The 24,174-nt window shown below is 57.5% G+C and overlaps 8 protein-coding genes across 8 annotated transcripts; 6 read left to right on the plus strand and 2 right to left on the minus strand.

Moving 5' to 3' along the window:
* Nucleotides 1–765: 765 nt before the first annotated feature.
* Nucleotides 766–4,232, plus strand: TRAVEDRAFT_141838 (OPT oligopeptide transporter). Its single transcript, XM_008036252.1, has 21 exons — nt 766–913; nt 973–1,032; nt 1,090–1,124; nt 1,181–1,236; nt 1,293–1,301; nt 1,360–1,486; nt 1,557–1,894; nt 1,953–2,040; nt 2,097–2,156; nt 2,211–2,240; nt 2,290–2,430; nt 2,483–2,554; nt 2,606–2,895; nt 2,952–3,078; nt 3,143–3,278; nt 3,337–3,428; nt 3,497–3,567; nt 3,624–3,683; nt 3,744–3,860; nt 3,915–3,990; nt 4,045–4,232. The coding sequence occupies exons 1-21, from the start codon at nt 789–791 to the stop codon at nt 4,089–4,091; spliced, it is 2,157 nt and encodes a 718-aa protein (XP_008034443.1). The 5' UTR covers nt 766–788; the 3' UTR covers nt 4,092–4,232.
* Nucleotides 4,233–4,253: 21 nt separating this feature from the next.
* Nucleotides 4,254–5,637, minus strand: TRAVEDRAFT_161275 (coma-domain-containing protein; the record flags this gene model as incomplete). Its single annotated transcript, XM_008036253.1, has 5 exons — nt 4,254–4,584; nt 4,665–4,765; nt 4,840–5,065; nt 5,126–5,228; nt 5,286–5,637. 5 exons carry the CDS (start codon nt 5,635–5,637, stop codon nt 4,359–4,361), a joined length of 1,008 nt encoding a protein of 335 aa, XP_008034444.1. The 3' UTR covers nt 4,254–4,358.
* A 1,233-nt stretch (nt 5,638–6,870) lies between these two features.
* Nucleotides 6,871–8,209, plus strand: TRAVEDRAFT_62807 (glutathione S-transferase C-terminal-like protein). The gene is made up of 5 exons (XM_008036050.1): nt 6,871–7,097; nt 7,152–7,270; nt 7,336–7,620; nt 7,687–7,941; nt 8,026–8,209. The coding sequence occupies exons 2-5, from the start codon at nt 7,215–7,217 to the stop codon at nt 8,099–8,101; spliced, it is 672 nt and encodes a 223-aa protein (XP_008034241.1). The 5' UTR covers nt 6,871–7,097; nt 7,152–7,214; the 3' UTR covers nt 8,102–8,209.
* A 1,191-nt stretch (nt 8,210–9,400) lies between these two features.
* Nucleotides 9,401–11,211, plus strand: TRAVEDRAFT_26555 (uncharacterized protein). Its single transcript, XM_008035372.1, has 7 exons — nt 9,401–9,658; nt 9,715–9,962; nt 10,024–10,121; nt 10,182–10,351; nt 10,410–10,501; nt 10,558–10,685; nt 10,741–11,211. Exons 1-7 carry the CDS (start codon nt 9,420–9,422, stop codon nt 11,194–11,196), a joined length of 1,431 nt encoding a protein of 476 aa, XP_008033563.1. The 5' UTR covers nt 9,401–9,419; the 3' UTR covers nt 11,197–11,211.
* A 654-nt stretch (nt 11,212–11,865) lies between these two features.
* Nucleotides 11,866–14,578, plus strand: TRAVEDRAFT_115119 (uncharacterized protein; the record flags this gene model as incomplete). Its single annotated transcript, XM_008036254.1, has 8 exons — nt 11,866–12,100; nt 12,155–12,183; nt 12,233–12,297; nt 12,377–13,072; nt 13,131–13,320; nt 13,382–13,519; nt 13,572–13,699; nt 13,759–14,578. 8 exons carry the CDS (start codon nt 11,866–11,868, stop codon nt 14,576–14,578), a joined length of 2,301 nt encoding a protein of 766 aa, XP_008034445.1.
* A 918-nt stretch (nt 14,579–15,496) lies between these two features.
* Nucleotides 15,497–17,663, plus strand: TRAVEDRAFT_43466 (family S53 protease-like protein; the record flags this gene model as incomplete). Its single annotated transcript, XM_008035662.1, has 8 exons — nt 15,497–15,757; nt 15,809–16,074; nt 16,125–16,428; nt 16,478–16,585; nt 16,641–16,777; nt 16,897–17,037; nt 17,088–17,535; nt 17,592–17,663. 8 exons carry the CDS (start codon nt 15,497–15,499, stop codon nt 17,661–17,663), a joined length of 1,737 nt encoding a protein of 578 aa, XP_008033853.1.
* A 1,126-nt stretch (nt 17,664–18,789) lies between these two features.
* On the plus strand, nt 18,790–20,658 carry TRAVEDRAFT_62810 (uncharacterized protein; the record flags this gene model as incomplete). The annotated part of the gene is made up of 6 exons (XM_008036054.1): nt 18,790–19,096; nt 19,181–19,250; nt 19,315–19,424; nt 19,476–19,716; nt 19,767–20,415; nt 20,476–20,658. The coding sequence occupies 6 exons, from the start codon at nt 18,790–18,792 to the stop codon at nt 20,551–20,553; spliced, it is 1,455 nt and encodes a 484-aa protein (XP_008034245.1). The 3' UTR covers nt 20,554–20,658.
* A 211-nt stretch (nt 20,659–20,869) lies between these two features.
* TRAVEDRAFT_141853 (glycoside hydrolase) lies at nt 20,870–24,097 on the minus strand. Its single transcript, XM_008036255.1, has 8 exons — nt 23,510–24,097; nt 22,642–23,053; nt 22,505–22,590; nt 22,338–22,453; nt 22,203–22,288; nt 21,992–22,131; nt 21,785–21,926; nt 20,870–21,726 (listed from the first exon to the last, which is right to left on the minus strand). Exons 1-8 carry the CDS (start codon nt 24,015–24,017, stop codon nt 21,012–21,014), a joined length of 2,205 nt encoding a protein of 734 aa, XP_008034446.1. The 5' UTR covers nt 24,018–24,097; the 3' UTR covers nt 20,870–21,011.
* Nucleotides 24,098–24,174: the final 77 nt, after the last annotated feature.

Here is a 24,174-nt window from a genome sequence, read left to right on the forward strand (position 1 = left end):
CCCTGCATGGTACACACACCCTTCGAGGATAAGCACAGATCGACGATGTTTTCAACATCCGTCCTGGCGGAAAGAACTGCCTGTGTGGCATATGCAGAGGTACCACAGCTGTGGCGACTGTCAAGAACATCCACCACTTTATCAACTTGGCAGTGGAACCACCGTATGTATATCACTGATCATTACTGATGTCGCTTGCTCCGAAGTTGCACCACATTCAGTAGTATTCGGAAGCATGATTACCGCCCTACGCATGCCTCACCCACGGAACTCGACCTATCAGGTGAGCGCTCTCATTGCGTCGGCCGTGTGCTCCCCGCCCGCAACCTTTTACCCCGGTGACCACCGGAAATATTCGAGTCTCGAACGCATTCCCTCGCATACTCTAACTCCTAATAGGTCTGCATGGTGCACGAACTGTCGAAGCGCATCGTGGCGGGATATCGACATATCCGTCGCGATGACTCCCTCGGACGCAGACGTGTTTTCCCAGAGATAGCGTCGCTGCGGTCACGCCCTCGTCCCTGGGTGGTATTGTGGCTCGGAAGGCGCTCTCACGGCGTACAGCGCCGGGCCTTCGCTTCTCAGGCGGAGTGCTGGCTCCTGTCTGGCCAGGTGGCGTGTGCCTTGTGCTCGCTACGTCGCGCCGACTCGGTGGATCGCATTCGGCAGATTGACGCTTCGCGACGGGGCGCTCGGACGCGACCACGGTCATAAAACTACGTGCCCCGGGTGGAGTCAGGTTTCCTCCGACTCCCATCTCCTCGGACTTGCGCTGTGTCTTCACGATGGCCTCCCTTGACGACCCCAACGTGAACGTGCTTCACAGGAATGTGAGCTCACTGGGCTCTTCCAACGAGAAGGAGCGGATTGTAGTCGAAGAAGACGAGTATGAGATGGAGAAGCCGGACATGTTCGTTGCCCCCCGCTCGACGAGACTTTTGATGTGATAGCTCACTGTTGCAACTGCAGTTCAAGGCCGTTCCCTCGAGACCCAGATGAAATGGTGGAGACCCACCAACTCACAATCAGGTAAAGTACTTGGATAATGTGGTCTGGCGACCTCCAGTCTCAACCTACCTCCTCCAGGGCTGTATTTGTGGGGTGCTGTCTCGGAGCAGTCGGTACGAGCAATTTAGGCCTATTAGATATCATGTGCATTGCTTACAGTGGTGTACAGTCGGAGCCTCCAATATTTACCTCGGACTCAAAACTGGTTTCACCTTCGGCCCTCAGGTATGCCAGTCGTGTGCCCATTTCGTGCGTTTGCTAACCAGCGATGGTTTTTTCAGCTCTTCGGCGTACGTTCCTGCTTCATTTCATATTCACGATGTGAAATTAAAGGTCTTGTCACTACAGGCCATCTTCGGTTTCGCGATCATCAAACCTCTTTCCAAGGCCCTCCCGGAATCAGGTATCATTGGTCGCCTCTTCGGCGGCCCCTTCGGACCCAAGGAAAATTGCACAGTACAGAGTGCGGCCACCGGTGAGCTTTCCTACCCAGGATTCCCCGCCGTATTCATAGGATCCTCACACCCACTTGTGCACTCTCACAGCTGCGGGCGGTATCGGTATCCTATTCGTCAGCGCCGTCCCTGCCCTCTACCGACTCGGCCTGCTCTCCGAGTTCCCCAAATCGGACATTGGGAAGCTCATAGCGCTGACGGCGTGCGCGAGCTTCTTCGGGGTGTTCTTCGTCATTCCCCTGCGCAAGTACTACATCGTGAAGCAGAAGCTGACGTTCCCCACGCCCGCCGCGACAGCGGTGACAATCCGTGCGCTGCACAACAGCCGCACGGGTGCCGTGGCGGCGCGTAAGAAGTCGCTTGCGCTGATGTGGTCGTTCGTTGTCGCATTTTGCTTCAAGGTCGTCAGCGGCTACGCGCCTGGGCTGGTATGGCTGTCTTCGGTGGTTAGCTGGACGTGCGTCGACTGACGCGATATGTGTGCAGCTGTTTGATTGGCACATTGGCTGGACGCTGTACCGTATCGGATTCACCAGTATCATCGCCCTGGACAACTACGGGTGGTGGATTGAATGTATGCGTTTCCTCTCCTTAATTCGTGGATCATATGGCTCATATATTGGCCCACAGTTACTCCTGCGTTTTTCGGTGCTGGCATGTTGTCTGGATTGAACGCGAGTTGGAGTTTCCGTAAGTCCATGTTTACCATCTATGTCGTGCAGTGCTCACTCCGCCGTTTTGCAGTGGGTGGTTCCGTCCTGGCTTGGGGAATCAGTACGTGACCACCGTTACCAGCATACACTCATGCTAATCCGGATATCAGTTGCACCCTCATTGATCAAGAACAAGCTGGCCGTTGGAGTGTCCGTCTCGGATGAATTCCCGCTCGTCTCGTATAATGCGCTCAGCTTCGACGACCCGTCAGACTTCACGAGTGCACCCTCCCCGAGATACTGGCTGCTCTGTAAGCGTCTCTGCTATAACGGACCCTAAATAAACCGCTCACACCGACTCAGGGCCCGGCATCCTCATGATGTTGGTGTACTCCTTCACCGACCTGGGCATGAACTCCGGCTTCATCATCACCGGTGAGCTACTCTGACAATTACTCCAAGTGGCAGTTCCTCACCTCACCCCAGCGCTCCGCAACCTCAAGTTCAACGCGAACCCGCGCGAGTGGTTCCGCGGCACCGCGAACGCGGACGAAGAGGACGAGGACGAGAGCCCGGTCGAGGACCGCGTGCCGACGGTCTGGTGGACTTTCGGACTCGCAGCCAGCACGATCATGTGTTGTGCCATCCTCGCGACTATGTTCAACATGAATGTCGGCGAGGCGATCCTCTCGCTCATCCTCGGCTTCGCATTTTCCTTCATCGGTGTGCAGAGCGCGGGTACGACGGACGTGAACCCCGTCACCGCCGTCGCGAAGGTGCGCTCTCTTTCCTAGCGCGAGAGTTGTGCGCGTGCTAAGAGCGACATTCATAGGCGTCGCAACTGGTGTTCGGAGGTATCTCAAAGGGCGCAGGCCTCGCTCAGGCGCCCGCGCAAACCGTGAACTTGACGGCGGGCATCATCGCTGCCGGCTCTGCCGCGCAGTCCACTGACATGACCGGTGTGTATTCTTCCTCATCTCGCCCTTCTACTTGGTTTACTGACTGTGCGCTGGGTCCATGCAGGTGACTTGAAGACCGGGTACCTCCTCCGCGCGAAGCCGCGCAACCAGTTCGTCGCGCAGCTGTGCGGCGCGGTCGTTGCAATGTTCCTCAACGTCGGACTCTTCATCCTCTTCACCACCGCAAGCAGGTGTATCCTGTACGTCTCGAAGTCGCGCACCCGTCCGCCATGACACTGATGATGCTTGCTTGGGCAGGGTCCCCGATGTGGATACGCACTGCCCGTACGGGGCTCCTAGTGTCAGCGCGTGGGTCGCCGTCGCCGTTGCTGTCACGTCGCCCAAGCTGCGTAAGTCGAGTTCCAGCGCATACACGTGTGGTGGAAGTGGTGCTCATGCAACCTACCCCGCCCACTAGCGATCCCATCCTCGTCTGGCTTTACCGCTATCGGCCTTGCGATCTTCACCTTCATCTCCGTCGTCGCCAAGGTCCGCATGTAGCCACTCTGTATTGCCGCAGCACACTGATGTGTTCGTATCTGCAGCACCTCTGGGTGCCGAAGAAGTACTGGCAGTACATCCCCAACTGGAACGCCGTCGGCTTGGTAAGTTCCCGTATAATGCCTGCAGCCGGTACCCCCTTTGCTCATCCGCCGTCTCGCCAGGCGTTCGTCGCGCCCCAGATTCCGTTCTCCATCGCGATGGCGATCGGTTCGACGTTCAACTACTTCTGGGCGAAGCGCAACCCCAAGGGCTTCGACATGTACATGTTCGCCGTCGCCGTACGTCCTGTATTCTTTGTCTCTGGTATCTCGTAGCTGACGATCGTGTTGCAGGCGGGTATGCTTGCTGGGGAGGGTCTCGGCGGTGTGCTCCAGGCGCTCCTCGCCATCGCGAAGGTGGACGGATCCCGTGAGTACCAGAGCTCTTCTTGGTCCCCCGCGCGTCTGACCATTATGCGTACAGTGTTCGGGACGGCCATCGGGTGCCCCGGTCTCGAGTTCTGCGGGTGAAGGGCGAGCATGTACCGCTCGCCCCGCTCATACGGATTCAGCTTTTCTTTTGCTTGGAATCATGAGTTATGTGTAACGTTTGCCATGTATGTTAGAATACCTTTTCGCGTTTTTAATGTGACGCGTGTTGTACGACGAGATATACTTTGATATAAGGAAGCATTGAAAGGAAGCTATGATACACGTGGTACACTGCGAACTGACTGAATCCTACGTCAAGACTTCTCCTTTTCTTTTGCAATTGACGGTTGTACTACTGTCCTGCGCTCAGTACTTCTCAGACGGCTCGTTGTGCACCGCCCTGCCGCCCTTGCGGAAATGCTCGCCCGCGCCCTCAAAAGTGACGACGCGCGCAAACGTCGAGCCGGTGCCCCAGATCCCGCGGCGCAGGCACGCGAGCTGCACGACCTGCGAGTGGTCGATGAACAGGTTCGCGCGCGCGCCCTGGTTCTGGATGTGGTACGCGAACACGTCTGGGTCTGCAGCCTCGAACCTACCAGAGCACGCTCAGCCCGGAGATCCGCAGGATGCGGGGGTTCAAGAAGGGAGGAGAAGGGGGAAGAGGGGACGTACATGATCTTCTCCGCAGGCAGGGCGGAGGTGACGGCAGAGATGACGTCCGTCCGCCAGTTCTTCACGTTCTCGGTGATGCCCTCGCTCTCAATCATGATCATCTGTGGGCACGTCGGTCAGCCTTCCAGAAAAGCGAGAGCAAGGCTTGTGAGGCCTAAAGAAGGGGAGGACGTACGTAGGCACCCGCATCGATGAACGCCTTCGCACGGTCGATGAGCCACTTGGGGTCGCGCGTCCCGGCGGATTCGAGCTCTTCGACGGACGCGTCGCCTCCTGCACCCCACTGGATGCCGACTTCGGGCTTGGGCTTGAGCCCGTGCGCGGCAGTAAACTCGATCAGCGACGCCCAGTCGTCCGTCGGGATGGAGAGAAACCCGGAGGAAATCTCAAGTACATCGAACCTTCAAGGAAATTACATATGAGCGAGCCAAAAAAGGAGATACAGTCGTTTGAGGACGTACCCCACGTTCTTGCAAGCGGCGAGATACTTGGAGATGACGGATTTGTCGCCCCCGGAGGTGGAAAGGACGCGCTCGATGAAGCCGCCCGTGCTCACGTAGCATCCTGAACCATACTTAGCGTTTCTGCTTCGAGCCTACCCAGTTCCGCAGCGAAACGCACCATGGTCGTGAGCGGTGTCGATCAGCGCGCGCAGCCTGTCCTCGGGCATAAGGGAGAAGGCGCCACCGGCAAACTTCACTCCATCGACGTATTCGCCCCAGTCTTTGAGCAGCTCGTCGAGGTAGGTCTTCGTGACCGGGGCGTAGTATGGCCCGCGGATCTCGGTGAGGCCCTTGGTGCGGGTCGCCTTGGGCTCGAGTGAATTGGCAGGCAGGAACGAGAACGGGTGAGTGCCAGAGGAGGAAGGTGGATTCGAAGGAGAGGTCTGCCGCGTCGCAGTGCCATGGATAGCTCGAGCAGGGCGAATGCCAACAAGAGGTCGGATGCTTGGACGGACGATGTGGCTGAGCATGCTAGCGCGCGCAGGGGTCATCACGGTGTGCGATTTGGATTTTCGTTGAGCTCTGTGCAAGAGATGAACAAGAAACGAGTACGCCGATGATTAATGTGGCAGGCGAGCGTGCTGTGGTAGTTATGGGCAGCAGGACGTGGATTTGACGTCACACTGGCTAAGCTTGCGCGATGATCCACCAACTCCATGCCGCATCGGCCACGAGCGTGATTTCTGCAGTACGAAGGGAGGTGTTAATGACGATCCAAGGGTTACTTTCTAATCATACCTAAATCACATGAATCTGGAACTGGGCGTCGCGTATGTGTAGAAGATGAGGAGGAACTTCAACGTCGTTAGAACTTGAAGGAAAGAGACTCGGTACATTCATGATAGGCGCCCAGTACATGTACTTCGGAAGTACGGACCGGCCACGCCTCAAGCTACGGAGTTGTGGCAGACTGCAGGCTCCCACTACGCGCTGCGGCTGGTAGCTATACGTGCTATATGGTATTAGAGACACCTTGTGGTTCAACCAGACCCTAGCGAGAAGCTTCTCACGTAAAAGCGTTGACACTGCGGCGGCGGATTGTGGCAGACTATCCTTCTCCAAGGAGTATGCATTCATCAGCATTGCATCCGGAACGCTCAACACCTACATTTATTGAACCTTGAGGTCGAGAACGATGCCATCAAGCGTTCTGTTCGTCCACATGATGCTCGAATAAAGTCCGTACATATGGAATCGCACCATCGATCGGTGGTAGACGGTGAAATAAATGACTAAGAGGCTGACTGAGATGAGCTAGATGTTATATCCTGTCGTGAGGAGTGGTCGTCGTCAGGCGCACGTCTTATGGAGCCGCAGCGTACGCGGGTCCATCGATCTCCAGAACGACTTCTCTCCGCGCGGCCTTGCGCAGCTAACGGTGTCTGTGTGTCTATATTGCCATAGCATTAGACACTGCTTCGCAATTCTGCTCATAAATACGCACATCGATTCAAACGCGCTCCAGGATGGGCTCCGATTGGCCGCCGCACGGTCGACGTTCGCGCACGTCGCAAATGCCAATCCGAAGCTCCCATGGCACCCACTTACAGCTGCCAGCGGGAGCGGTAGCTTGTCCTGCGCCCTGCTTACTCAGGCCAGTCTGCAGACACACAAGCACTTCTGCCGGTTCCACGCGACGCTTCCATCCGCCGCGAACATCAAATACACGGCCGGAAGGGGTATACTTCCACCATATCGGCCTCCTCGTGCCCTCATTTGGGGCGGTGTCGCGGAGGGAACCGTGCGCGATAGGCACGCTTCCTGCACGGACGCCGCGACCGCCACCCTCGCGGGGCTCCTCCTGAATGCTAGAACGCGCTCCCCGTTCTCACGATTTGTCAGCCTGCCTCCCAGCGCGTCCACAGTAATCGTGCGGAATCGCTGCCGTGTGCGCGTCCCCGCTGTGGGTCGGACTGGAACGTTCGAAATTCTGCGTGCGCACGTATAAATACTCGCGCTATGTTTGGCGTGTGTCTGCACTCACCAGCACCGTCCGCCTCGTCTTCCAAACGCACCCTCCACCCTCCGACCACCACCAAACCACACCATGTCGCACGGCAAGCAGTTCACCCTTTACACCCACAACGGTGGCCCCAACGGCTGGTGAGTCCAATCGCGCACCATCGCGCCGTGCCCGCAGACCGACTGACCACTGCGTCCGTGTTCAGGAAGGTCGCGTTCGCGCTCGAGGAGCTCGGCTTGACGTACGAGAGCAAGTACCTCGACTTCGCCAAGGGCGAGCAGAAGAGCGCGGAGCACACCGCGCTGAACCCGAACGGGCGCATCCCGACGCTCGTGGACCACAAGAACAACGACTTCACGGTGTGGGAGTCGAACGCGATCCTGCTCTACCTCGTCGACCGCTACGACCCGGAGCACAAGCTCAGCGTCACGGACGAGAAGGACAAGTACGCGCTCCTGCAGTGGCTCTTCTTCCAGGCGTCCGGCCAGGGGTGCGTCCTTCATCAGTAGCGGTTGGTGATGATGACCAGAAATTGACGCGTGTTTTGCCCGGGCAGCCCGTACTTCGGCCAGGCGTTCTGGTTCTTGAAGTACCATTCGGAGAAGATCCCGAGCGCGGTTGAGCGCTACCAGAACGAGGCGAAGCGCGTGTTCACCGTGCTCGACGGCGTGCTTGCGAAGCAGGGGTGGCTCGTCGGCGGCAAGCCCACGATCGCGGACATCTCGTTCATCACCTGGAACCGCGCCGCCATCTACGTCATCTTCCAGGGCACAGACGTCAACCCCGAGAAGGACTTCCCCGCGGTCTGGAAGTGAGTCGCGCGTTTCGCGTCTTGTCTTGTCTTGGGGGCTGTGCGGTGGTGCGAGAATAATTGCTGACATGGGGGCGCATACAGGTGGCAACAGGCACTCGAGGCGCGCCCGGCTGTCGCGAAGGTGCTCGCGATCCAGGCGGCCAGGCTAGGGCAGTGAGCATTGAGCGGTTGCGAACATCATTCGAGGACGGAACGTCGTATCTGTGAACATGTATCAATATCAGTGGGAAACACGATTTGGGTGAAATCCCGGACATCAAAAGACTTACCTCTGGTCACTGGAGATGCCTGCTGCGTCTCGACTCTCGAGCACTGCAGTTCAAGGTACCGTACGGGGAGGATGAAGCCTCACAACCTGCGAGGTTTAGCCTATCCCTGAGTTGCGCTGAGGGGATTTTCGATGGTAAACGTCGTAAAGGGTCGCTGCTAGACCTTCATTCTTTTTGCATGCATATTTAATGGATTGGTAAAGCAAGTTACAACGTTCAGGCTGAGGATAATGACGGTGAAGAACAGAGACACGGACGGGCGTTAGCCCCGTTTCCCAAAAATGACAGACCGCCGGCATCTCGGCAATCGAGATTACGTCTCATTCACGAACGGCGCTTGTGCTGCCCAGACTCTTTCCCTCTCGACATCGAATCCAAAATCCACCAATCTATAGCCTCCCAACGCGCGCAACAACCTTGTTCGACGTTTTTGAGCTGTCAAATTCTGGACCTGAATTGTTCTCTTTGCTGCAACAAATTAGTATGATGATGACGATACCGGTCACGGGGGTTACTCTGGTAAACATGTGCCCCCCCATTGCATGCGTGCTCCAAGGCGGTCCGTGTATACTTTGTCGGTAAGTACTCGGTAGGCTGGGTTTATCGAATGAGATCGAATTGTATCATTTGTACTTACATGCAGGTGAGACTTTTCAAAATACGTCGTTGACGTATCTCACATCCTTTCATCCAGCTGAGGCTCGTTACATATGTCAGACCATTATAACCTTCGACAGTCCCATCAGCTCTTCTCTTGGGGGATTCATCTCCCTGTCGGTCCGGTACGACCCACTGGCGGCCAGTGACCCGGTGTGTCCATGTGGCTACGGACGCAAATGGTCGCTCTTCTCCGCACCAGCTGCCCACAACGCAGCGTGGTAGCTAGCGACAAATGTGCATATGACCGCAAAGGAATGTATAAAAGAATCCCACTCGAGTGACGCGTTCGACCATCAGTTCGTAGCGTCCGGAAAATCGCCCCCAGTACGTCCCATCTACTCATGCTCGGTCATATGGCTGCTAACGAGACAGGCACATCGTCCCGTCTGCGGCCCGACGGCGGGAGTAAAGTCGCCAATAGCCGAATTTGGCGACGACTTCGTGGTGCTTCCTGCATCTCCGTCCGGTGATGCGCCGCTGTATATAACAACGACTTTCGCCGCTCCATGGCTCTGCTGGCAACCCGTCCAGCTCTGCTCTTTCAACATGGCGCGACTCTCCGTAATCCTTGCTGGACTTCTCTGGCTTCGTCAAGCGCATGCAATCGTAGTACCATCAAGTCCGCCCTCTGGCGCCGCAGCCGTCGATCCTTCGCTCGTCAGCATATCGATGGAGTTCTTCGCGTTCCCAGGCTACACCCAGCTCAGCGGCACGAACAACTGTCTAAACAACCTTGCGTCACTCCGAGGCGCCCAGCCTGCCATCCGTATCGGCGGTACCACTCAGTGAGTGTCCCTCCCGAAGGAAAGGTCGCACGGTATTCATGCTCGCTCGTTTGCAGAGATCGCGCGACGTATGACGCAAACCTGCAGTCGGCTGTCAACTACACCGTTGCCACTCCTGCGGATGCGCCGTTGAGCTTGACATATGGCCCCTCGTTCTTCACGCTGGCTTCGCAGTTGAAGGGTCAGGTGACCGTAGGCCTTAATCGCCAGCTGAACAACCAAGCGAACTCGCTCGCCGCGGGGTCTCGTGCGAAGCAGAGCATGGGAAACCTATTCGCGATCGAACTTGGGAACGAGCCAGACTGTATGTGACCGCACTAGTTCCGCGCTGTTTGCAAAGGCTGCTTACTGACAATGTCTCTTAGTGTACGCAAGTAGCTCTCCCATCGCCTCGGGTACGGGATGGAGCGAGTCCATCGACATTTCCAATGAAGCGAAGTGGTTCACCGCGTTAGCACCAACTGTGAGTATTCAGGTGCCGGCGACGCCCAGCTTTCAGTCCTGACAGATATGTTCCTTATAGCTAGGCAACATCTTCCAAGGCGCGGTCTACCTCTCATGGAACACTCAGCAGCTCGTTTCGAGCATTGGAAGCGCTGCTTTGAACACTATCAAGACAATTTCGCGGCACTCCTACCCTCAGTCGGCATGTGGTGGGGCAAGCACCAACCTTCCGAACTTGATGAACCACGCGTGAGTCTCCGTTAACCTCAAATTTGAGCATATAAGAGGTTAAATCCTATTTCTGCAGAGGGATAGTATCATATGTGAACCAGTACAAGGCAGAAGCGACTGCAGCGCACAATGCTGGGAAGAAGTTCTTCCTCGGGGAGACGAACTCGGGTACGCACATATCATCCTATTGCATGTACCACCCGCGAAACTTACTGTGGCCGCAGCAACCTGCGGTGGTGGTGGTATCAGCCCCACATTCGGTGCAGCGCTCTGGATCATCGACTACGTTTTGCAAAGTGCTCTTATTGGCGTCGACCGCCTCTACTTCCACCATGGCACCATCAGTAACTGCGTGAGTGTCTTCCCCAATACGCACCGATGAGACATAGCTCACCGTGCTTCATCAGGCCTACTGCTGGTGGGGACAAAATGCCGTATTCTCCCCGTACTACGGAGCCGTGTTCGTTTCCGAGTTCCTCGGGACCGACGGAGCCAAAGTCGCGGCGCTCAGCGACACCGACACAGGCATGGCTGTCTACGCAGTCTACTCCGCTGCGGGGACCCCTCTTCGCCTGCTCGTCCTCAACACGAATTACTTCGACGGCACCGGCACGCGATCCAGCAACACCGTCAGCTTCAGCGGAATCGCGACTGCGAGCGGAACCAAGCAGGCTAAGCGCCTGACGGCGCCCTCTGCGACGTCGCTCGCCGATCAGGGCGCTGCTGTCACGATCGGCGGTAGCGGCAAGTTCGGCGCAAACTGTGCGAGGACAGGTACGGAGGGCACGGAGGCCGTCGCGGTATCGAACAACGCGTTCAGCGTCGCGGTGAAGGCCTCGGAGGCGTTGATTGTAAACCTGTGACATCATGGGTGGAAATAGGAGTATGATTTTCGGTAGTGTGACTCGTAAGATCGGCACAGTCAGGATCGGCAACGCCCTTTCCGGTATTGCTATTGCTTCCATGCCCGGGTGTGCACGAGAGTCCCGCCGGGTGTTTATGTGGTACAACAAGCCTACACAGTTCGCACCCGAACACGTTGTCCCGTAGGATGACAAACTGCGGCGGTGTTGTCTGGTATCGCATTTCCCAATATAGATGCGTCTCACACCCGCTGCCCCTATCCGGTCTTCTACGGATCTCCCAGCGATTATTTGAATATCGGGCGGGACACTCCAAACATGATGTACACGCCCACGCTGCGTGTTTTGAGCGGGGCCTGCGGGTGCAACGATGGGCTGAAGGCACAGGCTGAGCGATGATCCTCATAACATAGGAAAGAGCAGCTCCCACCCGAGCCCTGGTGTCCCGGGTGTCCCTCAGTGTCAGAGTCCGAGGTTGCCGGGGGATCTGTGGGTACAGCAAGTTTTGATGATCTCACGTGGGCGCTTGAACCGAGTCGTGCGCATGTCTCCAATGATGGCCAATATTCGTGCGGCCCGTGCCGTAACCTGCTCTTGTTTCAGTCGCTCAAAAGGTCTGCAGCCTGATTTTCCCCCCTCGTCCTGTCCCTGATGGCTCAGCTCAGTGCCATGCATTCTCCCCCACGCGAGGTCGACGTCCAGGAGGGCTCCTCCACGTCGCCCGCGACAAACGCCACCGCGAAGCCGGGCGCCTCCGCGCCAGTGACTCTGACAAAGAGCGGGAATGTCTCCAAAATGCGAGCGCATCGCGGGAACGTCCCGACGCTGCCGCAGACGAAGTTCTGCCACCTGTGTCCGGCGAAATTCACGCGGACGACCCACCTGAACCGCCACCTGAAAACCCGTGAGTAGGCTCAGATATTCATCCCCCTATTGCCCTAATGCAGCGTCGCATCAGATTCCAACGAACGGCTGCACGAGTGCGACGTAGGCTGCATTGTTAATGCGCCACTTCGCTCGCTGACCCGTCGTTCAGCGTTGTAATGCTCAGTTCACTCGGAGTGATCTGCTGAGTCGACATAAGCGTACCTGTTGTGACTCGTAAGTGCCCGCACATCATGATCGTTGCGGAAGATAGCAATACTCATGAAGCTTTCTCTTTGTCGTTGTATGCATGTAGGGCTATCGCGAACCGGTCGCGGCGAAAATCATGCCAGAGCTGCGCCGACTCTAAGGTCAAATGCGACCTGCAGCGGCCATGTTCTCGATGTCAGGCCAAGAACCGCGACTGCGTCTACGTGAACACCTCTGGCACGGTCCCCGAAGAGGAGCAAGCGCCAACTAGCAACCCCTCTCCAGACGCCCACCACGCAGATTCCTCCGCAGCTTCGTCGCCGCGAACGCAGAGCGAGGCCCTCGCCGAGACCCATCCACATCCGCGTCTTCCGCCATCACGATCTGGCTCATCGTCGTCGCTATCATCTTCCCATGCATCCACGAGCTATTCCACGCCTGCTTCCAGCAGGGTGGTCAGCTACACCGCATCTAGTTCCTCGAAGGCTTATCTCAGCGAGCTCGTCTCCAGCCAGATGTACGACGGCCTCTTCGCCGACCTTTTCACCTCCAGCTTCGAGAAGAATCCTGTGGTTCCCGGGCAATACTTCCACTCGGACCCGACCGCTATGCTGAGCGACCGTATCGACTCGGCGGGGATCTCGTCCAATGGCTACGTCCCGCTGACAGAACAGCTCGCGGCGTACGACATACCGCAGTTGAATTTGACACTGCCTGTGTCTCCTGATGCGCTGCAACCGAACATTCCTATGGGCATCTCCTCAGTACAGCCCACATTGGCGGAACTGGACGGGTATAGTAAGTACTGGTATATCCCTCCTTGCTACTGCTGATTTGAATTCTGATCGTGTGCTAGTGAGATTGTTCCTCTCGATATACTTGCATCACATGCCGATTGTCCACGTCCCGACCTTCCTTCAATCGCCCAGCCTCCCGATCCTCGTTACCGCCATGCGCGCGAGCGGCGCCATGTACGACACTACACCGACCGCTGCGAAGTATGTCGAGGATGTGCTAGCTACCACGCGCGACTCGATAATCGCGGAGCTGGTGAGTCGCCTGCCTAATCCGTCAACATCCCTATTGCATGACTCACACGTATCTGGCATAGTCGTCGTCAAATAGCAAGAGCTACAACGAGATCTCACAGCTCACAACCGCATCGGCGCTGATACAGACCATCGGGCTCTTCCACCGCGATACAGAGCAGCGCGCGAGATCCAACGTCTACCACGGTATGATCGTAATGGTAAGCTTAGCCAGTTGTGCCTCGCATTGCGCGTCGCTGAGATTCTTCTTAGATGCTACGCATGAACGGGTTCGCGGACCTAGCGCGCGATTGGAAGCTCGAGCAGCCTTTAGACTTTTCAGATGCTGCCGCTATGGAGCGAGCATGGAGAGCATGGGTTGCGCACGAGTCCGCAAAGAGGTGAGCTGCGTTCTGCAGATGTTCTGTGCGGTGACGGAGCGTGCTCACGCGCTGCGCAGGGCGATATGGATATGCTATCTGCACGACTGCTGCCACCCAATATTCTTCAACCTCTTGCCCACGTTCCGGTCCGAGCAGTTCACACTGGGGCTGCCCTGCGAAGACGCGCTCTGGACGGCGAAGAATGCGACGGAGTGGGCGATGCACCTGCAGACGCCCTCGCCGTATGGCTCGATCGAGGTCCGTCTGTGCGGCACCTACCTCAAGGCGCTCTACTACTACCTCACGCAAAACAACCCGGACAACGCGCCACGCCCGTTCAACATCCCGCCGTTCGCGCACTTCCTCATGATCTACGCGATCATGCGCCAGCTCTTCGAGCTCTACCTGCGCGACCGACTCCCGTTCCTCCAACCAGACGGCACGCGGTGTAGCAGCGGCAGTGGCGCGGAGGTGCAGCCCGGGCCGCACTTCGTCGACCGCGCGCGCGCGTTCCACGTGCAGATCCTGCTGCACCACTGGCTGCAGAGCTGGCTCACGTCCCCAGAGACGCCGCGCGGGCTGCCGGAGAGCCAGCAGCGGTTCCTGTTCAACGCGCTGCCGTTCTACTGGGTCGCGCAGGTCGCGCTCGTTGCGTACCAGGAGGGGCTGCCGCCGTTCGACGCGCAGGGCGCGTACATCCGCTCGCACGACGCGAAGTTCTACCTGATGAAGAAGTGGGAGCGGCACGTGCGCAAGTTCCTCGCGGGCGGGGAGCAGACGGCGACGCGCTTCTGGGACGAGGTGATGAAGATCCGGATCGAGACGTGGCAGGCGGAGACGGGGTTCGAGTACGAGCATCTGCTCGGGTTCTTCCAGCGGGATCATGGAGCGAGCTAACGGGAGAGGGAGGGGGCGCGCGACGGTGGAGACGAGTAGAGATGGACATTTGCTTTATACATATTACTTTATTTGTACTGTACGCATACACACGACTGACATAGATGCAAAGATCGTATTATTTGCCAGTAATAGTACGGAGCGTAGGACGCCTGGCGAAGACAAAATAGATGTCTCGCCCACATGTTGTTCCTGATATATGCATTTTAACTTACCGCGTGAGGCCCCACTGTCATGCGCTGTGCCAATATTGCTCGCTATTCAATTTAAACACACGGCCTTCAACTCCGAGGAGGTGATGAAGGTACTGCAACCACAGCGCTTACCATATTGAGTTGCACTTGCACAGCCACGACGACGACGAGCCGCCGTCCGCGAAACGACTCTCCTCGTGTGCTTGACTAGCAACCACCTCCTCTCCACGAACAGAGCCTAGATTATGCTCAGCGCTTACTATGTCGTGCCTTGCGACGGTCTGTCTTGCACAACGCTGGTGCTGAGATGTAGAGAAATGGTCGAGATTGATACCATCGCAAAGGTCTGATCGACCGGTGGCTGTTCAACAAGGTGAGCTCGCTCTCACACAACCGTACGTATCGACATCTTAATTTGCTTTTGCACAGTTTCCACTAGTAGCGAGGTATCTCGTCGGAGTACCCATACACTTGACTTTTCAAGAACAGCTCGAATGAGTGTGTGCAGTTGTATGCGTCCGTGTGCCTTTCACCTTCCCCAACAATCGCGCACGTAGGAGTGATGCATCACGAAGATGCGATGTCTGCTGCCCAGTCACTGTTCAGCGTACCTGGCACCGCAAGCCCGCAATAAAGTGGTGAGCGATGCGTTGTCGGGCGCGCTGCCCCTCCGCCTTTACGACTTCCTTGAACCTTCCACCACTCCACTCTTCACACGGCCTAGATGGTCGCAGCAGGCCTGCTTTTCTTCGCTCTATTCTCTGTTGCGCTTGGCCGGCCCACTGCGCGAGACGAGCTTCACGTTCACGAGCGGCGATCTGACGTTCCCAGCGGCTTCAAGTATCTAGGCAAAGCCGATCCCAATGCCCTGCTCAGTCTTCGCATTGCTGTCGCACAAGGTGACCCCGCCGGGCTGGAGGCAGCGCTCTATGACGTCAGCACGCCGGGAAGCAAGAACTACCGCCAGCACCTGAGTAAAGCCGAAGTGAGTTTCATCGTTCAGCTTCCCGATTCCGCAGCTGATACAGGAGATTAGGCCCAAGCTTTCGTTACCCCAAAGCCCGACAGCACCAATGCAGTAAAGACATGGCTATCGAGGAACAACATCACCACTACGGCTACGTCGGCCGCCGGAGATTGGATCACTGTGCAAATACCGGTCGCGAAAGCGAATGCCATGCTGGGCACACAATTCGGCGAGTATGCACACGAGGAAACGAGCACCAAGGTGACCCGTACACTGTCGTACTCGTTGCCCGCTAGTGTGAAGGAGCATATCGATGTTATACATCCTGCCACCTCGTGAGTCATGTCGCTCAAGCCTCTGCGCTGTCGTTAATGGCCCTACGTAGTTTTATCGAGCCACGAAGCCTGTCACCGGCCGTGCATGCCTTCCGTCACCCTCGTGCCGCAAAGGGTAGTCGTAAGGGTGTACATTCAACGGCGAAGAGCACGAAAGCATCGGCTACGTCGACCTCGCAGAAGTCCTCGCCAACAGCAGTCGCTGCGGCCGTCGATGACTCATGCAAGACACAGATCACACCGAAGTGTCTACAGTCCATCTACAACATTCCGTCCGCACCTGCCTCCAGTAACCGCAGCAATCTCTTCGTTGCGAGCTTCGCGGGAGAGTCCGCTGAGCCATCGGATCTAAAGGTAGATATCTAGATGATACGGGTTCCTTCCCTTCTGAACAAATCGTTAGGCTTTCTTGGGCGAGTTTCGACAGGACATCAAGGCGGCCTCATCAAACTTCGCTGTGAAAACAATCGATGGAGGCACAGTCAACTTTGTCGGGGGAACCACGGAAGCAGTATGTATCCTTGTGGATAGATGGAGTGGAACTCGATACTAACATAACCTGATAGAGCCTGGACATACAGTACACTGCTGGGCTTGCTACGAACATTCCGACGACGTTCGTGTCTGTAGGTCCAAACAACACCGACGGCGCCGCCGGATTCCTCGACATAATCAACAACCTGCTCGCGCAAGACGAGGTGCCGTTCGTTCTGACCACCAGCTTCGGTTTCAACGAGAATCAAGTCCCTCCGGCCCTCGCAAGGCAAGTAGTCCGCATGGCGTCTGATTCCTCATCTGCCACAACTGTGATCGAAACGCCAGGAACCTGTGTAACGCCTACGCGCAGCTCGGGGCGCGTGGGACCACCGTGCTCTTCGGCGCCGGCGACGGTGGTGTATCTGGTATCCAGTCGACGCCGGGCTGTACTACGTTCGTCCCAACGTTCCCTTCCACCTGCCCCTTGTGAGTTCGCGTCCGAGCAAGCTCCGGGTCGGTGACTGATGAGACTGCAGTGTGACCTCCGTCGGCGGTACAACCGGTTTCAGCCCTGAGGTTGCTGTCTCGTTCTCTTCGGGCAGCTTCTCTAACATATTCCCCCGGCCTTCATACCAAGCCGACGCAGTCAGCGGGTACCTCAAGGGCCTTGGAAATACCAGCGCCGGTCTGTTCAACGCCTCGGGGCGCGCGTTTCCCGACATCGCCGCCCAGGCGCAAGGTTTCCAGGTCTTCGTGAATGGGCAGGTCAAACCCGTGGCCGGCACCAGCGCTGCGAGCCCCACGGTCGCGAGTGTAGTTGCGCTCATCAACGACGCCATCTTCAAGGAGGGCGGCCGTCCGGTCGGATTTCTGAACCCCTTTCTGTACTCGACCGATGCCGTCGGGACGCTGAACGATATAACGCAAGGAAGTAACTCCGGCTGCGGCACCGATGGGTTTCCCGCCACCGACGGGTGGGATCCGGTGCGTTACGATAGGGGTCTCTGCAGTGTACTGCGAGCTAATGGCAGGCAATGCAGGTCACTGGCTTGGGTACACCCGACTTTAGAAAGTTGCTGAGCGCCATCAAGAACAGCGCCACCACAACTTGACAGGTTACAGCAGGCAACGTTCCGCGCGGCGCGCCGTGCTATTCGTATCCGTATCGCCCTTCTGTGGTTCACCAGTATGATGATCAGAGCTCGGGGGATAGACTCTTAACCGACCAGCGGAAACTGATCAAGACAGCTCAAATACCATTGCGAAATACGGCGTATGCGGGTACCTTGCGTCGTCAACGATGCGCCGGCGTTGTCACATTCGCTTCATGCTGTAGGCCCTCAAGGAGGTCAGGGGGCAACATTAGCTTCGGCCTCGTTGCTTCCCGGAGGAGATATTCCCCTTTCCGCAATTTTTGCGTCGACACTGTTCGTCCAGGAACACCATATCTATCAAGGGGCGCGATTCCATGACAGAGAGGGTTGCTGACACTCTCATCCATTCGTACTACAAAATTACACGAGGGCGTCTAACGTATCCTCGCCTCACCGTCTGACGAGCGAATGCCAGCTGTAACATAGCCGTACCACTGCAAAAGCTGCCAAGCTCTGCACGGCCCGTCAATCAAGGTCGCGTATGAAGATGTGGGTAGGTATGCCTGCGCGATCTCCACGAGCGTACCCAGGTTAAAAGCGGTTATGGTGAGCGCCTGCACATCGCACTTTGGGCTGTGCCTTCTCTGTTGCGAACACACAGCACGCCGCTGCCGGCACACGGCTGCACGGCAAAAGAGCGCCGTATAACATTGAGCGATCAAATTCCTCGGCGGAGCGCACCCCCGCAGCATGGGAAGCCACAAGTATACTGTACCATTTCGACCTAATGTTCAGGTCACAGGTCACAGGGGGTTTTGAACTTCGGGTGTCACAGGTCACCGGGGGGTCTGAACTTTTGCCTCCCAGAAGATCACGCGCGCCAAAATTTTTCTTGGTGGGCTGGAGGGCCTTTGAACCAAAATTTCGCGTGTGTCACAAGCTTTTGGGGGGTCTGAACTTTCCCGCCCGTGGTTCACCCATGTCACAGGTCACAACGGCTGAACATTAGGTCGAAATGGTACAGTATCTTGCGCATTTCGCGAACGCGGAACCGCCACGCTCGGCACCATCCTTCCTCCACCGCACCCTGTCTTGACGACGCCGACGACGTTGTGGCCTGCCCTCGATCCACATCCTGCTCCGAATGTTCGACCGTCTTGACTATCGGCACCCCGCCAAAGGCCGCCAGCTGACAATCGTAGTGGGCTTCACGTTAATTATAACGGGCTACGTTCTCGTTAGACACGCCGACGCATTTTTGCCGCGGCGCTTACCCCCATTACGCACCGCCGAGGTCGATCAGGCGAATTGGCACGCCCCCTCGCCGCACATCCTGCCCCCTGTATACTCTGCATATCATTCGGCAGAGCTACGACAACCTCAGCAGGACTGGAGTCGGACCCAGCCTGCACCACATGAGAAGTTCTTCTTCGTTGCGGGACACACAAGAGGTCAGTGTGGCATACGACATGCTACGTCACGCACGCGGCACAAACTGTTTTTGAAATACACCGCTGACGCCTCGTGTATTTTAGGACTGGGATGGGGAAATGCAGTCCAGGAACACATTCTGAACGCGTACTTGGCATACAAGTCCGGCAGAAGGTGCGTCTCTCCGGGAACCCGCATTTGGTCGCGATCACGCGCTGACGGGATCCGGGATGTATAGTTTCGTATATGGCAACTTCACATGGAACGACGACGGATCCGTGTACTCCGACTATGAGGGTACTGGCAAGATGATTCCTTCGCAGATTCCTTACTCGGTATTGCTTCATGGTACGTATTTGGGTTGTGTGTAAGTGACCGAATCTAAACAGGAGTGAACAGGACCCATCGTCGGCGACCCATTTCCGCGCGGCGACCTCGCGCCTCGGGCTGTAACCAAGGACTACTTCGACCAACTCTGCCCTGATAAGGTCGACCTTGATAGGAGCAGAATCCACGCAACGCTCTCGGATGTGAACTCTGCGCAGGAAATGACCGAGAAGTGGGCGACCACCTTGAAAGGTATGCAGGAGCCCTGCGTGCAGGCCTCACGGGGATCGGGACCCATATTCAGCCACCACGAGTACGTATCCCTTGCATGCATAGTATGCAGTCGCGCTCATCCTCACACAGTGTCTGGGGAGTCCGGTCGTCACTTCTCGATATCTGGCCCGACCTGGTGCGCTCCCCGATGTTCACCCACTTCGGCTGGTCACCACTAGTAGAGCTCGCGTTCGACAACAACCACGACCTCTTCGTCCCCTCCTCCACCGTCGTCCCGCACCTCTCCAGCATGTCCTACACCACAAACGCCGAGCGGTACGCTCCGATCCCCGGACTCATGGTGCTCCACGTGCGCAAAGGCGACTACGCGACGCACTGCCGCACGCTCGCGATGTGGTCCGAAGACTTCGTGAGCGTCGACGCGTTCCCGGACATGATGGACCCCTTCACCGTGCCCCCGCACACCGAGTACGGGAACAACACGCCGGAGAACGTGGAGATCTACCGCAAGCGGTGCCTGCCGACCATCCAGGAGATCACGGCAAAGGTCGCGCAGGTGCGCGCGACCTCCGCCGCGCATGGGGTGCGGCGGCTGTACATCATGACGAACGGCCGCCCGGAGTACCTGCGCGACCTCAAGGACGCGCTGTGGACGCTCGGCGGGTGGGAGATGATTGCGACTAGCCGCGACCTCGTCCTCAACTGGGAGCAGAAGTATGTCTCGCAGGCGGTGGACATGCTCATCGCCCAGAGGGCGCAGATACTCCTCGGGAACGGGGTAAGTTAGAGTTTATCTTCTTCCGCAGGGGCTGCGCTGATGCACCGTTGCTGTTCGCAGTTCTCGACATTGACGTCAAACGCAGTCATGATGCGCTTGGCAAACGGCTTCCCTAGAGAGAGCACGCGCTTCTGGTAGACCTGGCGCGGTCCACGACTGTCATTTCACAAATTTAGCTTAGGCTCAGCATGCTATGCGCGAGGCCTGTAATCATACCCACCATGTATAATATACCATAATGACCACAGCGGTCGTGCTAGCATTTGTCATGATATCTTTGCTGTCTTTCTTGGAGTCTGATTGAGAACACCAGCCAGCACTCGGTCCTTCCGGTGGCGGCGCGGAGACACCTGAGCGACGCGCCATCCTTGAACGCGACCGCTGCGCATACTGTTCGATTCACAATATCTTCTCGTAAGTACATCTCGTGCGGCGCCGGCAGTGTTCGACGTGTGCTGGAAGCAAGCAACCACATGACAAAATGCAGCACCGAAACCCGAATAATTATAAAGGGGTATAAAGTCCAAAATGTCCAATGTAAACGAATGTCAAGAAAACGGCGAACGAACGCCAGCATCCATGCGCCTCCTCCCGTATCATGTCGAAGTAGGGCCAGGGAGGCAGCCCGAGAGCGGCACCTGCGCGCCGATGGCGTCCCACGCGTCGGGGTACGCACAGCCCGAGATAGGGGTCACCGCGGGCGCGGTGTCCTGCGCGTCGAACCAGCCGTTGCCCGCCGTAGCAGTCACTGTGACGCTCGCGGTGGCGGTCGGCGTCAGCGGAGGGAGCGTGACGGGCGTGGCAAGGCTCGTGTACTGCGGCAACGCGGAGGCGCCGCCTGTCGGGACGTTCTGAAGGGTGGGCGGCCACTGCTGAATGCTTGCTGTCGCAGCAGGCGCGATCGTGCCCGCACCCGCGCCACCCGTCTGCCATGGCTGGAAGGGTCCGTTGAATGGCTGCGGGGTGACGCCGAGGCTTTCGCACATGCCGCGCGCGGAACGCGGGTCCTTGGGCATCCAGCCGTTCTCGAGGCCGAGCTTGTACGACCACAGTGGTGCTTGCACGGTGTTCGTGGTGGTCGACGCGCCGATCTTCCAAGTCCAGAAGAAGAAGTCGCCGAGCGCGTCCATAGAGGCGAGCGCAAAGTTGAGCAGACCCTGTTTGTTTGCGTCCGACCACTGCGAAGCGTCTGCCCAGTACCCGCAGTCGGGGCCGTAGTTGGGCTTTACGCCGATTCCGATGACCCAAAGACCACAGTCGTTGATTGCGTTGCTGAACTCGCCCGCGACGGAAATACCGAAGTTCGCGCGGCTGGGAGTGTAAGACCGTGGTCAGCAGATGGAAAAGCAAGCGCGCAATGGGGACTGACCTGGTGTTCATGTTTGCGCCCCACGCGTTGCACGCCTGAAGCGGCCACTTTCCGCCCAGCTGTGTACCGTCACCGCCGTCCGCAGTGATGTTTACAGGTTCCCTGTTCGGCTGACCATCGAACGCAAAGTACGGGTGATCATCTGGTGCGCGGAGGATGGGGGGTTAGATAGGCCCCACAACAGACCGCATGCACGAGAAGACATACCGATGACAATGCGGTCCGCGCCGGGGAGGAAATTCGCCCAGTTCTTAAGCGCGTCGAAGCCGTCGTGGAAGGAGATCATCGGGCCGTTGCCTTCGCCCGTGCCCGTGATCTCGCGAACCATCTCGTAGACCCGGAGGTAGCTGTGGGCAGAGGGTATAACACATGTATGTCAGCTTCTAGCGCAGCAGATACCATGCGACCATGTGCTTACAATGACTCGATGGGGGCGCGGCCAATGGTAGGAAGGAAGGGCTCGTTGAGAATACCGAATATTTGGACGACGTCCTTGTATTCGGGCTATATGCGCGATTAGATGTGTTTTGGGGACACGGAAGTATTGGCCTACCTGGGAGATGAACTCGACGATGGTTCGGATGTAGTCCAGAGAGCGCTCAGCGTTAGCAAGACCCATAGGTCCATTGAGCCAGTTCAACGACCCAAGCTTGCCAGAGTGGTTGTATCCTGAACATGTTTGTCAGGATGGGACACAACGAGAACGACGCATATACTCACCATTTTGTGAACCAGGAATGGTGTGGAGGTCAAGCAAAACGCGCAGGCCGTACTTGCGTGCCCAGCCAATGAGACGAAGGATGTATCTTCGCCATGCTGGTTAGTACACGACCTCGAAAAAGATAAACGCAACTCACTTCCAGCACACCCTAGCCAAGAAGGGCTCTGCCACAGTCTGGCCCGACCCGTCCACACCGACATCTGTCCAAGTCTCGATCGCCCAGAAGGGAATCGGGACGCGTATCCAGTTCAGGCCCGCACCTGCGATTTGCGCAATGTCCTCTTCGGTGATGAACGTGTCGTAGTGGTTCTCGAGAACCGACTGCAGCTGACCCTTGCCCGCGAGGATTGTAGAGAGCGTCCACTCGTCCACCGCGCCCGGGTTGGTCTCAAACAGCTCCGGGACGATGAAGGGCTCGGGAACGAAGAGTCCACCGAGATTCACGCCGTTGATGCGGTCCTCGCCCCAGCGCCAGCTCTGATTAAGCGGAGGCGTCCACGAATTTGGGCGTGCGGAGTTGTCGTAGGGGTCCTCGGCGTTAGATACCCCTGTGGACACGCAAAAAGACGATGAGCACTATGTCTGTGTCACAGCGATGCGCGCCCATTCATTTAGTCGCACCACTCGTGCCACCTTGGGCGTCGTAGTATCACCGGAAAGCTCGGCCCCATGGCCGATCTATTTTGAGGAACCGGAGCATGTAGAGGCTTCAGGTTCCCTCGACCACCAATGGGCGAGCACTTTGACATGCACATCGGCCTTGCAAGACACATGCCGCGATTTGGCGCAAGCCTTGCAGGGCCGGCCCCCCGCACAGCGAGCTCCTCTGGCCTACATCCTCCAGCTACACTAGCCTTCTGCCGACCTGCACGCACTAGTATCCCGGTGTGTATCCGAGAGGGATGAGACTGGGCCGTGAATTGCAACGGGGCAAGGCTGCATAGCCGGCCCGACGGGAGACTGATGTTCTGCGAGTGCACAAGCAGATGGGAAAAGGTGCTCACAGTATCCGCCGAATGTGTTGTTGTAAATGAACGTCGTTCCGTCATCCTTGGTGACCGTGCTCCCGTCGCCGCCAAACTGAACGAGCGCCTGAGCGCTCCCTGTCGTCGGTGTCGTGCCAGTCGAGTTCGACGCGGTGGCGGCGCTGCCCGAACTGGTCTTGCTATCATGCTTCGGCCTGATGACCACGAAGTAGACAGGAAGGACGACGGCCGCGGCGACGATGATAATCGCGGCGATCCAGAACCAGAGAGTCTTGTAGAAAGGGCGCTTCGCGGGCCGTGGATCTGTCAGGTACCCGCTCTCGGACTCCTTGCCGGCGAGCGGGCTGCTGTTGTACGGGGCTGGTTGCTCTTGTAGCAAGGGGGCGAACTCGCGGGGGATTGACGTGAGAGACTCCTTTGGCAGGTTGTTCTCCGCCGGGCGTAAATAAGGTGACTCGCCGCGGAGAGTGGCTTGGGAGCCCCCCGCGGATGGCGGCAGGCCGTAGGGGTTGAAGTCGCCAGACATGAGTTGTTAAAAGATTGTTAAGCGGGGCGCGTTTGAGCAGCCCTTGGAGGGGCGCGCAGCAGGCGAGCCGGAGACGGTGCAGAGGGAGGGAGGAAGAGGCAAAGCCGGGAATGTTGAACGGCGTATATTAGCGATGGGAAACCCGCCCATGCTGTAC

This window comes from Trametes versicolor (assembly GCF_000271585.1).
Source record: "Trametes versicolor FP-101664 SS1 unplaced genomic scaffold TRAVEscaffold_2, whole genome shotgun sequence".
NCBI lineage: Eukaryota > Fungi > Basidiomycota > Agaricomycetes > Polyporales > Polyporaceae > Trametes > Trametes versicolor.